Source organism: Aulostomus chinensis, chromosome 18 (genome assembly GCF_037954235.1).
Source record: "Aulostomus chinensis isolate RoL2024-O1b breed Wild chromosome 18, RoL_Achi_v1.0, whole genome shotgun sequence".
Taxonomy (NCBI): Eukaryota; Metazoa; Chordata; class Actinopteri; order Syngnathiformes; family Aulostomidae; genus Aulostomus; species Aulostomus chinensis.
The window spans coordinates 17,948,761-17,964,056 of record NC_141337.1 but is presented as its reverse complement, the minus strand read 5'-3'; the positions used below and the strand labels follow the sequence as shown (position 1 = coordinate 17,964,056).

Sequence of the window (15,296 nt, the reverse complement as noted above, 5' to 3'; positions counted from 1 at the left end):
GTGACCTAAAAACACACAACAAATAATAGTATGTGTCATGCAGTTTTACTAAAGTTTGTCTGAACATTGATTGGGTGGAACTTGGTAAGAGCTGGTTAAGAAGTAGCAGAACTTATTACAGGCCCTTAGTGTTTTCCTATAGTGCACATTGATTTAAAGAAAAAAAACAACAACATAATTTAGCTTGTTTTCCGCTTAAAACATTTCCGTCTTGATCCAAATCCAGTCCCCTTTAATTTGTATACTAATAACAAAAGGTGCATAAAAACATAGGCCGTCGAAGTTATTTAAGTTTTGATACTAATTATGTAATCATTACACGTATTACCAAGGGGAGAGGAAGCGGTTGTGTGCTCGGCAATGTTACATAATGGTTGTATTTCATGGCTGCCTGAGGATACACGGTGTGTGTTATTTAAACGCTGACCTTTGAATTAATCACAGCCATGGTCGAAGTTAAAATGACTGCACAGGTCATTTCAATGTTTCATGACGCAAATGACCGCAATCACGTGACCAAGCGCAGCAAGCTCCGATTTAATTAACACTAATTAACAGGGGTCACATGACCCATTCCACTCTCAAAAACAGGACATTGTTGGGCCTAAAACCATATTAGTAAAAACAAAACAACGAAACGCAAAGGAGATGAATTATCATTACGCCAAAGTTTTTTTGAATTGTTTAATCTTTGTACTCGTTTTTCGACACTGCTTGTGCGGTCAGAGGAGGAAAACACCGGAGCGGAGTCTCCAGCTCGTGCTGCCGCGAGTCACCTGTTCTCCCCGGAGAATAAAGGCTGTTTTTGGTCCGCAGGTCAGAGGTAACTTACGCGTTAAAGGTAAGTCCGTGGCGTAGTAGAGTAAAAAAAAAAAAAACAACAACTCGAATGTGTTTACAAGCCTCAAGAAACTGCTTCACGGCAAATGTGTCTGTTCATATTCGCTTCGAGTTATACTGTTATTGCTGCTTTGTCAGATGTGACGGGAGCTGCGGTCCCAGTGCTTCAGTCTGAGGGCCAGTGTGGCGGGAAGCTGAGCAGAGAGAAGAACGGTGGCTTCTCGTTTGTCAGCAGATATGACAACTGCTATGCTCAGATTGAAGTAAAGCAAACGTTCGACAATATGAACTTGCTGTTGTGGCGAACACATGGAATGAACACCTCACAATAGGATGTTAAAACAAGCAGATTAACTTTACGTTTTTATGGCTTTGAAACATCCGTAAAAAGAAAAATATCAATGACTCCAACTCACTGATTCTAGGTACTTTAAGCAGTTGGTAATTAAATGCTTCTGTTGTTTATTCTCAAAGGTAGAAAATTACATGTACTGAGATGTCATAAATGACAGTTTTTCAAATAACTGGCACCACACTAGTTTATACTATAGCCTGCTTCAGTGAAATTTGTCAAATTGTTACATGTCTTTTTGTTTTGGCAAAGAAAAATCTTCGAGGGAACATGGGACCTAATTCTGTTGAGGTACACATTTAGTGAAAAGAGGGGACATGGGGATGACCCCTGTCAAACTTTGGCATCAGACAGTTTACAGCCCCAAACTTAATATGCAAATGAGCTTCGGATGCAGGGTGATGTAAAACCAGTGCAGATGTGTTTGTGGGTGTAATCATGTGCCTGACTTGTCAACATGCTTCAATCCACAGGGCTACAATGTGGTCATCCCTCTGCTGGCTCAGCTACTAGGCGAGGAGCGATGGTTCAAAGTCAATATTAGCTGTCCTCTAATAAAGAGGTCCACTGAGAGAACAGACCTGGAGCCCAAACGTGAGTGGAGATGTTCTACCAGCCTGTTGTTATCTGTATTTTCAGTGTTCTAAACCTTTCTGAATGGGCATATTTTCATTTGAGTGAGGAATAGTCGTTAACCTGTTGTCATCATTTACCGTGTCAGTCCAGGACACCAAAACGATTCTCTTTTTCAGCACTACCCGGTACTTGTGACACCCCCAGAGCCCTGAGAGTGGATTGTGGCCACCAAGGAATCTCTATTGATGCCTGCTACAAACTGGGGTGCTGTTATGACCCCAGTCATTCAATGTGCTACTACAGACTCAATGGTAAATATTATTTTTGTACTCTTATATGTTTTGAGTCATATCACAATGTCACACCAATCAAAATATATATGTCATACATCTCACACACAACCCTTCTTTTAAAAATGAAGATGTTCACTTTTCTTGTTGTTTGCCCTCCACCCAGCCTGCTCTCTGGATGGACACTTTGTGTTCTCAGTCAAGACTGAGGAGACCGACCCCCCCATCAATCCAAAAAGTCTCATCATAAAGGATCAGCCGCAGTGTATCCCTGTCATCGCCACTTCTGAAACCGCCATCTTCAAGATTCAAGTCACAGACTGTGGCGTAAAAACAAAGGTGGAGCTACTCATCATTAAATTTGCTGGTTGCTTTTAGCAACGGGTTGGGCGATTCATGTTATAAAAGAGGTCATTAACAGGTTAAAAAACAAGATTCCAGTTCACAATCAGATAGTTGAAAGGGCCAGATTCGTTCTTGTGACTGGCAACACTGACAATTTCCTGTATGAAATACATCAAAACTGACCTAATGCTGTGATTTGGGGGGGGGGGGGGGGGGGGGCAGTTTACATTGTTGTGACTGGAGTTTTACAACTTTTTAGAAGGTTTCACCCCTCAAGATGTTTCCTTGAAATAATTATTTGTTCTTCCACCATAAGTTTCAACTGATCTTTGTTCTTTTCTTGCATTTGGCATGAATATCAGTATAGAGTTGACATTTTGTTTGAGGCAGACTTCTTTCTCCTCTGCCTTTCTTTTAGGTAGCTGGAGAAGTGCTGATTTATGAGCTGGAGGTGGAAGACTTGCTTGCTAAAGGTTCTGACAAACATTCTCCATTTAGGTAGCTGACACAGAGCTTATGATTTCAAAGCTTTTCTCACATACTGGGTGGTGACGAGCATTTTATTATTTAGTCTCCAGGTCCAGTGTGAATATGAGGCTTCAGATCTAAAGCGAGCCGCTGACCTGCGGTCCTCGTACGCAGTGACCAACCCGCCACCTGTGGTTTCCCTGGGAACCTTTAGAGTGCAGATGAGAATAGCCACAGGTAATAAAACATAGCGAAATGTATGTTTCTGTTGACATTAAATCAACACTTGTGGGGTTTTTTTGCTTTTTAGATGCCTCCTTCTCATCTTTCTTTCCTGAGGACCAGCTTCCACTGACTTTACCTCTACGCAATGCTGCATATGTTGAGGTCTCCATCGCTCAGCCATCACTGGACCCCACTCTTTCCTTGCATGTACGGGACTGCTTTGCCTACCCAGCATCCCGCCACTCAGTGTGGACACTTCTCTACGATGGGTAAGGTGGAGGGTGCCCCAGTGGCGAACTGGGGAGGAGAATGACTCTAATCTTTATTTTTTTCTTTTTTTTTTAATCATCTCATTCTGCTAGATGTCCTAACCCTCTAGATAACTTGAGAAGCTCAGTCCCTGTGGACAACCAGGGGAAAACCACCTCCCACTCCCAAGTCAGGAGGTTTGATGTCAAGACGTTTGCCTTCTTGGACCCTGATAGTCACCCAAGTGTGGAGGAAGTAAGTTTCACAGCAAAAATGAGCATGACTGTTATGTGTCTCCCTCCTGACGTCTTGATTGTCTTGAACCTGTCCCTCAGATGTACTTCTACTGTTGGGTGGAGATCTGCACTGAGGATGTTGACTGTGCACAGGAATGCACCATCATTTGTAAGTATGTCACCTCTCTCATGATATACTACATGCAAATGTGGTGTTCACCATTTGCCTCCCACAGCATCTGAGGGGGAGAGACAGAGAAGAGAGGCCATAGCAGACCTCACCCAGCTGGTCTCCTTTGGGCCTCTGCTGCTGGGACCAAACATCACAGAACCGACGAACGATCCATGTGTTCTGCAGAGAACAAGTAGGTCGAGCTAAAGCCAAAACTGTGCTCATCACGATTTATCAGGGTCACTGCTGAAACTGTTTGGGAAATCAGTGCATTTGCTGTATTCACAAGAGCCAATTAGAATGATACTCTTCCCTACCGCCACCCGGGGGGGGGGGGGCCCGACCTCCATGTGCATGCTGAGATCCACAGAAACCAGTTGACCTTAGCTTAGAACAAATGGTAGTGGACAGTAAGTGTTAGCATATCTGTCAAATCATTAAATGGATGAAGATCGTGATCTTTGAGTCCAGAAGTTGCCCCCCTTCATCTTCTCTCTCATAGTTGGCTGGGATTAGAAGCTGGTGTTGCTCTTCTAATCAACAAAAATTAATGGCAGATGAAACTTTTGGGGCACTGCATCGAGGTGCCCAGTAAGGATGTCTGATTCTTAATTTCATGTCTGGTAATTTAAATTGAGTTTTTTCAATGTTATGCAAAACAGATAGTTTTTAAACAAAGGAAAATCTCTTTTTACATAAAGCGGTCAGCTGATCTCTGAAGGTCTCAGTTCCCTACTGCACACAGAGGAGAATGAAATAAGCATGGTTCCCGAAAACTTGGCATGTTTTAACAGCTATTACGCTCTTCTTCCTCAGTGTTCCAGGTGACTGTATACATCCTTTCTGGTGTTGGGGCTGCTCTGCTCTTGATTCTGCTGTTTATTGTCTGGTCAAACATTAGGAAGCATCGAAAGCGGAGTGCTGGCTTGCAACAGTGAAAAATCTCAATAAAAACATTTGACTCTCTAATGTGCATTGCTGTATACCACAGCAAAGTGATGGGTGTCACTGAGTCTCTCATGAAATGTTCTCGTGCACCATTTTGCTAAAGAAACGTGAACTCCACTTATCTCGATTCAGTCACACAGAGGGGAAACAAAACTCCTTCATCCAGACATCTGTTTGGTACCACGTGTAACGATGTCTTCCCCAGCCTGTGTGACTGACAGTTACAAGAGGTAGAATAGCAGTTGTAAAGAGCTAAATACCCATCAGGCTTTGCTTCCTGTCCTTAAGACTAAATTTGGAGTTAAGACAGTTAAGGGGTCGTTTTAAAATTATCAAAGCCAAAACCTTGTTTCACATTAATTTCAGAAGCTATTTTTGAATCATCTTGCAAGTCACCTTTCCATCAACTTCTGAGAGTCCACCTCCGGCAGCAATCATTTCATGTGGAGTGGAGTCGCAACAAAAAGTCTTATAAAGGAGTTATTTTATTAACAGCAGCAATCAAGTGTGCAATGAAAAACAGGGGACCACAAAGACGACTCAGTAAGGTTTGAACTTCCTCTGAGCCCTAAGGAGAGCTATTCTCTGTTTATCCTCTTCAAACTTCTTTCTTAGTTCAGCAATATCTGGAAAAAGAAGAACAAGACGGTTTGTTTTATTCAAGTAAAAGCACAGTGCAGTCATTCTAAATAGTACCTGACCCGGTAAGCAGCCTATCAAAGGTATTTTATAGGTGTATTTTTTTCAGCCACATACCAGTATCAAGTTTCCACAGAACATGAAATTTAGAAAACAATGGCTACAAGAATATTTAAAAGTGGTATAATGAGAACATTCAATACTGATGGTGTCACTGCTTTTTTTGTTTTAAATTTTTTTTTTTAAAAAAAAAGGTCAGTTAACTAAGTGAGGCGGTTTACTGTTTTTTTTTATTCTTGGTCAGCAGTTTATTAAAGCTGAACCTTTTGGGGTTTTTTTACTATTTAATTTTGGTCTTTGTGTAAATGGTCATGTATGACCATGTTAAATAAATTTTAAATAGTTCATTGAAGAAACTAGCCTTCTACCTGCACATAGGCGTATTGGTACAAAATTGGTGTAAAACCAACACAGACTGGGTCTGGTTTCAGTCCAGCACAAACATTCATTAGTTTAATTGCACTATCAGAAACTGGGGACTTTTTTCCCCGCTCTAAAATCAGGCTGAACAATCCCATATCGGTCTGGCACTGATTCTAAAAGTTTCCAAAGTCTGGTCGTACTGAACAGTGGCAACGTACGTTCTTTCTGTGTGTTCCTATGCTGCCAGGTGTAGAAGTTCATGAGCTCCTTCCTCTTCTTCTTCCTCATTTCCTTCTGTAGAATCCTCTGATTGGCTGCCTTGCTGTGAGGGCGGGCTTTGGCACCCTTGTGCCCTCTTGTCACTTTCACCCAGCCTTCTTCATCCTCTTGTTGCTGCTCAACCTCCTTCCTCTGCTGTTTCTCTTCCTGTGGAAAAATGTAGATGGTTGGTATATTCACACACACACACACACACCAGTGGATGATGGCGGAGGTGCTGCTGAATGCTCACCGTTTCTTTCTTCTTGTCGTACACTTTCATGAACGAGTTGACTACTTCTTGCAGTTTGTCAGGCTGAATGAATGATTGTTTGTACTGGTGAATCCATTCTAGCAGGAGAAATAATGAAAGAAAGTGAGAAAGTCCCTGCTATAAAGGATGACGTGGCTCATGTTCTGGTGGTTATAAAACAGTCTGACATTTAGCAATAAATAATGCATCGATGCAGTGTCACTCACTCTCCACCCCAGTCCTCACTGGATGCTCTGGTGTGCTGACAACCAGTGATGCATTATGGGGGTGTGACTTGACAACTTTAATACTGGAGGAGTTCTGGAACACGATGTAACCAACTTTGAATCCCTGGAGGAGACAGAAAGGGAAATAAGGACTAAACAGGCCTGGAGGAATTTGCCCATGGTGGTACAGCAGTAAGATCTCAGCCAACCTTTTTTGCAGCGGGTTTGAAGAACTGGGAGAGTCTGGGTCCAGACTGCTGAGAGCCTGGATGGTCTCTCAGCTCCACTGACTGAACAATGCCAAACTGCGAGAACAACTCTCTGACAACACCCTAAAACACACAAGACGAGATCGAGTCTACAGCTAGTATCAACTGCTACAGCACAGTTTACTTGTATACTTAATATGAACGCAATATGTGGTTTAACTCTTAGATTTTCGACCAATTTGGCCCAGAAAGAAAGTAGATATTTATTAATATCTGTACGAGAACGAGTTCATTTACGTTTGCACATAAAAGCGTCTAGACATTTTAAAAGTGTCTTGGTTACCTCCGAGCAGTATGGAGGGATGTTGAGGACGAACAACGTCCTGTCCGTCGGCCTGTGAGAAGTCTTCTCCGCTCGGACTCTATGTTCTTTTACGTACAGATTATGTTTAGCGACGGTGTCCGAACTAAACTGCAAAGGCAACACTGCAAAAGAATCGTGAGAAACAAACAAACCTCAAACCAACACGTAACTCAGTAACTGTTGCTTCCACGCGAAAGGGAAAGTAAAAGGTTTCATTGAAACCGTTTGAAATTGCACGAAGGAAAAATGTTGTATCAGAGGTTAAATTCTTATACAAGGGAAACAAAAGAATATAATATTTTGGTTTTTCTGCGTTATTACCTGTGAATCCTCCGGGAATAACACAAGCCTTGTCAGATGCGTGTTTGCGCTTGGACGGCGCCATTTTGTTGTGACCTTTCACACCGGATGTACAACTTCTCGGGTGAGGGTGACTGCCACCGAAAATAAAACCATGAAAATGGAAGTGATTAAAAATGCAATTCAGCTATTCAATTATCACATGATATAATTAATTTTAAAACTTTAGCTAACTGATAGCTTACATCTTACGGTCATCATTCACAACACACAACTGCGATTTAGCATTCAAGCAAAAGTGGTCTCTGGTCTGGTGTGATGGAATGTTCCATACATGCTGCACAGACTCAGAGGTCAAGGTTTCCTCTCTGTGAAACAGCTTCTCCTGCCTTCTGTAATACAGATGAGAGACACACGTCTACTCCCCACAGTGTGCAGCACTTCAAGGACAGGTGACTGATAAAGTTCAGTCTCGTCAAAATAAGGCACCAGGGTGTTCAGGTCGGGATCAGACGGTGGTGATGCTCAGCCTGCAGTTGTGTGAAAACGGTAGTGAGGGGGAAAAGTTAAAGTTACCAAAATGAGGTTGGCATGCATCTTCTAATAACAGATCATCTTGTTAAAACAGTAACTTTGCCTTTTATGGATGGTGTCATGTTCAGAGAGTGGGGGGCCAGTATTTTTATGTGGGTCATCTTCAGACCTGGTGCTGATATGACATTTTGCTGCGTCTCCTCGATACCCACTGAGCATGGAATATATCCTTCTTGACATCTGCTGTCTCCTGAGTTCTCCTTTCACAGATTTGAATCCAGTAAACTTCCACTGTTTCCCCACCTGGGGCAATAAAGCCTAGTGATGTGAGGCATTTTCCACTTCAGTCTCAGAACTAATCAGTAATTGATCAAGACTGAGCCAGAAGAAAAAAAACGGAAAGTGCCGTGCCTCTCTTGAGTTGACTGGAAAATTAAATCAGCGTCCCTCCATTAGCCCTTTCTCCTTCAGGTGCTCAATAGGGATAACCCATACCACAGGGCCAAGGACACTCCTTACACTGATATTCAACAAAGCTTGCTTTTTTAAATAGGTCTTTCATTTCATCCTCATGTCCATCAAGTTACTGTTAAGTGGTGCTGACCCACTTCCTTTTGCTTGAGACTGGTATGTCTTCAGCTCCTCTCCAGCCATCCTCCATTTCTCTGGATGTGATGTTTTCCTGCATCATTTCTGTGCCCATGTTCTTGTCATATTTCAATCATTAGTCTCTTTTAAGATTTCATCTTCAGCTTTGCTTCACGGAAATTCCACGCGTGCCGTTGACGATGAACCAATACACTAACTCCTTCACTTCCCGTCACTCCCACACAAGCAGGAGCCCAAACACAGCACAACAGCAAACCCATGCTGAATATATGATCAGCGGACGTCTGAGTGGGTGGACATGAGCCCTGTGGGTGTTTAGAATTTCCTTTCATTTATTTACTTTTTCTTCATCTTTGGCACACATTTATGTAAAACGCAGCTTTTCATCTTATAAAAAAAACAAAAAACAAACTTGCTGATTTTGATCACAAGCGTTGAACCTGTGACGGCGAAAAGCAGCCGATGGTTCCCGGCCTGCTCTCGTCTGGTGTCTTTGACGATTCCATCGGCAGCTATGAGCAGATGACTTTCAAATGCTTGCTTTCCCAAACAGGATATAGATGAAGCGTAGGCCCGGCACTCCCTGGTACAGTGATCGAATGTTCTTCCACACACCCTGCTCCTGTCCACCTCTGCGGGTCGGGGTCTGGATGGAAGGACTCGAGGTAGAGGTCTTCCTCAAGTGTGTGTCGGGGTCACGTTGTCACTTCCTGTACATAATCTGGATCGCATTGCATTGCTTTAAATCCAAATCAAGCTTTCTCTCATTTGGCAGCTCGTGTTGACCCCACTCTTTAATTTCTGTCCCACTTGCATATACGGAGGTGGATCAGGCCCTGAAACCACCGTTAGGGAAAGTAAGGTGACAACTGCATACTTGTGGTTTAGGGATTATTGTGAAATGGGAGTATCAGGTGTTGATTCTCAGTGAGCCTATCAGCACATTTTACAGGTTGCATATTATTCAGTTGTGCCAAGCTGTCAGATGCAACTCTAGCAATGGTCTAGTTATCTTCCAACCACTGTAAAGCAATTCAAATTCCACATTCATATACTGCTGAATTTTTTGTGTCCCTCAATAGTTATATTTGGAGTGTGAAGGATTCTGAAAGTGAAATTGGGAACCCAAAGTTGATCAGTTATTTTTTCAAAACCTAAATGATTTAGGCTTTGGCCTTACACTCTTGTGGATGTAGAAAGCAGTTTCCACTCACATTTACAAGGGACCAGATCGGGGTGGGGAACCATGTGCCATGGAGGGCCGTGTGTATGCAGGTTTTCCTTCCAACCAAACACTTTAACAGGTGATTCCACTGATTAATACTCTTCTGTGGCTGAAGGTGTGTTAATCAGTGGAATCACCTGTTAAAGTGTTTGGTTGGAAGGAAAACCTGCATACACACGGCCCTCCATGGCATAAAAGCAGAGCTCTGAAAACTAGGACACTCTTTCATTTCCATCTCAAGAGGTTTTGGTTTTTTTTCCCTCTACAAAACAAATGCTGTTTTTAAGTATTATTATTTTGCCTGGATGTGGCTTTATATTAAAGACTAATTTTGTTGGGAGTTTAAAGGCATTCTTGTTCATGTAGATTTTAAAACTGAGATACAAGTATTTTTTAATCTCACGCACAAACTGCTCAGTATAAGCTTAAGAAATAGAGGCAGAATTGTCTGTAGCGTACGCAATCAGAGAAATTCGCTATTCACTGGCCCACTCACCCATCAGAAGTCTCAACTTTTCTGGATCTTACTTTTCACGTTTCTTTTTAACACAAAACAGAGCAGGAGAAACGGAGGGTGGGGGGTGGGGGGATCTCTGGCAACATCTACAAAGCTAAATATTTAATGGTGAATTTTCACAAACAGGTCTGACATCTCTAGTCTCTTCTTGACCAACATTACCAGAGGGGGGAAAAAAGAAGAAGAGAGATTTACAGTAGAAAAAAAAGAAATTGAGTGTAATGTATTCCTAGAAAGAATTAAACATATACTGCATCAATACAGGACAACTAAGTAAACCCAGTCACAAACAGCACAGAAGAATCTGGATGCCACATCAATGGTTAAAATAAACAACAACATATAATATGACTGTTTGGGAGCTGGTTTACGCTTCAGTCCATGTATGAGTTCTGCATGTCCCTGATTTCATCAAGGAGCTGATTCCAGTTGCTCTGCTGGTATAAGACCCCTTGTCAGGTTTATAGAAAGAAGTTGGAATAAAGTCATGATATTAACACCTTTTCCACGTTTAACTGTCGACATTTTGTTCAATTTCAATGGTTGTAAACGCCTGAAACACTCTTGAGGAGTTCTAGATATTATAACTGACAAACGTGGGTGTAGAGGGCCACCAACACTGCTTACAGCCGGTCCCTGTTAATTCGCTTCTCCCTATTTTGCGTGGTGGGGATAAACTGGAGGATTAAAAAAAATTAACATATCCAAATGGGTTTAAACTGAATTGACAATTAAAAAAAAAAAAAAAAATTACATTTGGCAAAACCCACCACATTGGATTAAAACAAAATCCCACAAACACATTTCTACTGGTCCATCTCAGGAACTAACTGGAGATGATTGGATACCACAAGTGCAAACTGGCTGACAAGTATCCATTAATTAATGCGGTAATTAATGTATATCAAATGTGTAAAAATCTGATTTGAATGAGTGCGCGTGGAGGGCCTGCTGTGAAGAATGCAAGAATATGTTTATCAACAGACAACTGTACTCATACAAGACAAAAGCTAGATCTTGATGCGGAAGGCAGTGGCCTGTGAGCTGGGGGGCTCGGTGGTGGAGGTCGACTGTGTGGTGGACTTGAACAGAGCTTTGAGGATGGTCTGGGGGTCAACCTCTGGAGTGGGCTGAGAGGAGGCTCGCTGGCTGGCTGGACGAGACAAGGAGGGGGGAAGACCATCTTTCTTCGCTCCGCTGCCCAAGCCTGGCGTGTCACTGAGCCTCCTGCATGAAATCAGAGAGAGGATGAGATGTTAACTTACATCCAAATCTGGCGGACTCAATATTCTGTGCATGGAAGTTTTAAGCATCTTTTCGGTGAAATGAAACTCATCACACGACTCAAATAAGTCCGTCACAGCAGGGAATGTTTCCAAAAAAGCTATACGTAGTTATTGTCAGCAACTGATTGAAAACCACTGTGTCAATCAATTCACCACATAGGCCTATCGCAAAATACATCAGCCAAGAGCTGCAGTTTCAAAGAAAACTCCACATACCACTGAATAGCCTGTATTAACTGAAAGCAGAGGCAACAAGTGGATCATATATGACTGGGCAAGTTAATGAAGCAATCTTTTACAGTCAGCAGCTAGTGGAGACATCATCGTTCATTTGGAGTCCAGTAAGTCCAACATTCATGTTTTGACGTGGTCTCCACCAACTCCAGAAAAATATCAGACAGCTGAGCTGCTAAAGGGTCTCCAGCTTGTCACTCATTTTGTATTTTTTGCTGGCTGTGGCTTATTCCACAAAATGGCGAGGGGAGGGGAAAAAAAGTGCAGTACGGTTATCAAAATAATAATCTACTAAATTTTTTTCAGAAAAATAAGCAATTCCTGCAATATTTGTGCAATAATGTTGAACTTTTGGTTTTTTCCCCCCAGTTAAATCCTAGCATCTTCTGAAATCACGTGATTTCAGAAGATGCAGAGTCACTGCTCTTTATATGAAAATGATTAAATGGTTGACTGTTGCTGCTCTCACTCAGGGTCGGGGCTCAAATGCAAATGAAAAAACGTGCACATAATTGCCATCAACTACACATTAATTTGAAAAGAAGGAGTGAAGCCCTGTGGGCTCACTTACAATAGAATGGGCTGATCAGAAGTGATGACATTTCCCTGAATATGAAGGTTACACTTCATTGGCTGGCCTGTGGGAGGATGAGAAGACAAAATAAATAGATCATGATACATAAAATACCAATTACTAATGGCAGTGATGCTGAATACATCGAACGGGGCTATCCTTAATTTAACAAAAACTCAACAAAAAGCCATCTGACGTGTGCGTCCTTGCCCCTAGCACTCACCATCAAGGCAACGATTGTTGTACTTTCTGTACGCGCTCACAGCGTCCTCTTTACGGACAAACACCACTTCAGCCACTCCCACCTTCACCAGCCGCGCTCGCTTCAAGGCACCGCACACACAGAACAGTTCCTGTGCACGAATGGATGTGGAGCACAAATGCACTGAATGAGCCATCATAGGTACAACAGCACCAACAACGGAAAATTAATCATCGTGAAAAGCTTACATCAAATCAGTGTGTTGCACTCACCACTATATCCTCCTCAGTGACACGGGGATGCAGGTTGTTCACTGTTATTTTGGTTCCCTCCAAAGGACTGCAAGCAGGCTTGAAGGAGATGGGAAAAACACCTCAGGGCAAAGAATATCTTGTGAAAAATGCCCATTCAATAAGGATTGCAACTGTGGTGGGAAGGTGTGAAAAATACCTTAGCCTGACATCTCTTTTTCCTATAAAAAGGTTTACTGCTACTGTAATGATCGCCACACAAAACCCCTTGTTAACTCACCTATCAGGCACCAAAATTTTGTGTAAAGGGGAAAAAAAAAAAGAACAATACATTGAATGTTAATACAAGGGGGACCCCTGATGCAGGAGATCAGGTACCTGAGGTGGAGTAGGAGGTGTTGTGCTGGTTTCTGCTGTACTTTGCTGGAGAGTCCTGGACACTGGTTGCAAGGCTGCAGGGGAGGACCGTGTAGCAGCCATGCCAGGGTTGGGCCGTGTGGGAGCCACAGGGACTGGTGGACGTGGGGCTGTATAAGTATCATTTTTAACCACTTTGGTGATTGGAGCTGACATGGAGAATGTGGAGCCCATCGTACTAGCCTGAATAAAAGGAAGGAAAGTTGTAATATGCAACAATTTCACTGCGTGCTTCTATTCTGATATATGAGGTCAGGTGAGCTGCTGTGAAAGAGCTCTTACCCGTGACTGAAGCATATTGTTAGCAGTGGTGATCTTTATTTGTTTAGAGGGTGTGACATCATGCTCAGCTGAGATAGGCTGTGGGTAACAAAATAGACCGTCAGTACATAGCTTAGGCTCTAAAATGGAATAAAACTTCACCAAGAAATACTTTATGTTTAAGAATGCCAAGAAAAACAGGCGTACCTGTGAGGCAGCACGCATTCCACCCAACATCCCTGCTGGACGTTGCTGTAAAGAGAGCCGTCAAACATCATTTCAATAAAAATGTCAATATTCTTAAACACGTACACAGCAAAGTATAAGGACCTTGTCACTGATCTATCTTCACCTCACCTGGATGGTCTTGGTTATTTTGAAAGCTGTTGCAGCAGCAGGCTGTGTTTGTGTCCCTCCAATGCTCCTCTTCAGGCTCAGCCTGTCGCGAGCATCCATCATTCTTTTGTTATTATTGGTCAACTGAGGCGTAGTGCCATCCCTCCCACTCAGTCCTTGTACACTTGGGGCAAACTGCCTTGTATTTACACCAGCAAAACTGTTGTTGGTGTGTATCTGTATCTGCGGCACCAGTGTTGGACTCTGTAGCTGGTGTGTTGCAGCTGTCTTTTGTGTGGTCACGATAGGCACACTGAACAGATTCTGGCCCTGTTTGCGTGAATTTATCATCTGACGGGCATCCTGCACTCCTCCTGCGCCACCTCCCCTGCCACGAATTTTGAAGCGGGCATCTTTCTGCCCCAGCTTTTCTCTGGCATCTTTCACTTGAAAGCCTGAGGGGCACAGGAAGGTGATTGAGGGAGAATTTATTAAAACACAACAGAGGTGGATGAAATACTGAACGTCTGTATTTCACCACTAAAATATAGTCTTTACCTGAAATTAGGACAGTTATAACGTAAAATGTCACAATTACACAAATGAGCATATGTTAATAGCTACACAATAATGGTGGCCCTTACCCGTTGCTCCTCCAAGTCTCTGTCGTACATCATTCACCCCAATCTTCTGCCGGGCGTCAAAAGTCTTGCCAATCCCTCCTGCGCCTCGACCAAACATGGTTCTGATAAAAGAAATGCTTATCGTAATCAGTGTTACAAAGATAAAATGTACTTATAAATCCACTGTGCCCACTGTTAAGTAAATTTAATGTGGACGACATTTGTAGAGCTTGTCGCACTGAGGTTTAATACATGCACAGACAATAGGAGGAGTTGAAAACATGCTGTGCAGATGCCAACATACAGTTAGCTTTGGAGCCAGCAAAGCTACGTCTGATGAGGGACGAAATGGCAGCTCTACAACTAGGAAGACGTTGTATGTCCGGGAATTAATTTGCTATTCCAATCAATTTACATAGAAAAGAGAAGGGTGCGACTAAATACTTCACCTATCTCGTTCACAACATCGGACTATCGTTCTAATAGTTGCTAATGGCTAATGCTAACAGGTTAGCCCAGCGTTTCACAAGCGTTTGCTGCAAGCTCTAATAGGCTAATGTTAGCTTGCTTTAGCTAGCTTGATTAAAACAACTTTAAATTCTAATAAAGATTCACCAGATCGTACAAAACGTTTTCATATCCATAAATAGTTACCGATAAACAGCATACCATTAAATTTCTTACCGCTTAGCGGGTGCCTTAACGTTAATACCGCGTTGTCGTATCACTTCATCCAAAGAGACGTCTGCCATTTTCTCACTCTACCGCACAGCGCGTGCGCGAATGAAACATTCTAGCGAGAAGTACGGTCGCCGAGGAGCCCCATAAGGCCTAATGTCTCATGGAAAAGACT

At 42.6% G+C, this 15,296-nt stretch overlaps 3 protein-coding genes across 3 annotated transcripts; 1 reads left to right on the top strand and 2 right to left on the bottom strand.

Annotated features, from left to right (window-relative positions):
- The first annotated feature begins 499 nt into the window (after positions 1-499).
- On the top strand, positions 500-4,721 carry LOC147245524 (zona pellucida sperm-binding protein 4-like). Its single transcript, XM_086183950.1, has 12 exons — positions 500-841; positions 979-1,103; positions 1,666-1,786; positions 1,945-2,079; positions 2,225-2,397; positions 2,822-2,901; positions 2,975-3,108; positions 3,182-3,365; positions 3,459-3,600; positions 3,681-3,750; positions 3,818-3,946; positions 4,570-4,721. The coding sequence occupies exons 1-12, from the start codon at positions 649-651 to the stop codon at positions 4,689-4,691; spliced, it is 1,608 nt and encodes a 535-aa protein (XP_086040076.1). The 5' UTR covers positions 500-648; the 3' UTR covers positions 4,692-4,721.
- Positions 4,722-5,159: 438 nt separating this feature from the next.
- On the bottom strand, positions 5,160-7,814 carry rrp7a (ribosomal RNA processing 7 homolog A). The gene is made up of 8 exons (XM_086183953.1): positions 7,620-7,814; positions 7,396-7,508; positions 7,054-7,196; positions 6,711-6,833; positions 6,502-6,625; positions 6,275-6,372; positions 5,982-6,189; positions 5,160-5,327 (listed from the first exon to the last, which is right to left on the bottom strand). The coding sequence occupies exons 2-8, from the start codon at positions 7,457-7,459 to the stop codon at positions 5,242-5,244; spliced, it is 846 nt and encodes a 281-aa protein (XP_086040079.1). The 5' UTR covers positions 7,460-7,508; positions 7,620-7,814; the 3' UTR covers positions 5,160-5,241.
- Positions 7,815-10,943: 3,129 nt separating this feature from the next.
- On the bottom strand, positions 10,944-15,277 carry poldip3 (polymerase (DNA-directed), delta interacting protein 3). The gene is made up of 10 exons (XM_086183951.1): positions 15,128-15,277; positions 14,465-14,565; positions 13,842-14,275; positions 13,692-13,736; positions 13,506-13,583; positions 13,185-13,406; positions 12,828-12,905; positions 12,577-12,706; positions 12,351-12,417; positions 10,944-11,486 (listed from the first exon to the last, which is right to left on the bottom strand). The coding sequence occupies exons 1-10, from the start codon at positions 15,193-15,195 to the stop codon at positions 11,270-11,272; spliced, it is 1,440 nt and encodes a 479-aa protein (XP_086040077.1). The 5' UTR covers positions 15,196-15,277; the 3' UTR covers positions 10,944-11,269.
- Between the last annotated feature and the right edge of the window lie 19 nt (positions 15,278-15,296).

Coding starts and splice junctions, on each gene's coding strand:
- LOC147245524 (XM_086183950.1), top strand. CDS start 649: ATGAATTATCATTACGCCAAAGTTTTTTTGAATTGTTTAATCTTTGTA. Junction 2,902..2,974: donor GACAAACATTCTCCATTTAG/GTAGCTGACACA, acceptor TTTATTATTTAG/TCTCCAGGTCCAGTGTGAAT. Junction 3,366..3,458: donor TGGACACTTCTCTACGATGG/GTAAGGTGGAGG, acceptor TCATTCTGCTAG/ATGTCCTAACCCTCTAGATA.
- poldip3 (XM_086183951.1), bottom strand. CDS start 15,195: ATGGCAGACGTCTCTTTGGATGAAGTGATACGACAACGCGGTATTAAC. Junction 12,707..12,827: donor TCACTGAGGAGGATATAGTG/GTGAGTGCAACA, acceptor ATTCGTGCACAG/GAACTGTTCTGTGTGTGCGG. Junction 12,418..12,576: donor CAACAATCGTTGCCTTGATG/GTGAGTGCTAGG, acceptor ATCCTCCCACAG/GCCAGCCAATGAAGTGTAAC.
- rrp7a (XM_086183953.1), bottom strand. CDS start 7,459: ATGGCGCCGTCCAAGCGCAAACACGCATCTGACAAGGCTTGTGTTATT. Junction 7,197..7,395: donor TATTCCCGGAGGATTCACAG/GTAATAACGCAG, acceptor ATTCTTTTGCAG/TGTTGCCTTTGCAGTTTAGT. Junction 6,834..7,053: donor TCCCTCCATACTGCTCGGAG/GTAACCAAGACA, acceptor TGTGTGTTTTAG/GGTGTTGTCAGAGAGTTGTT.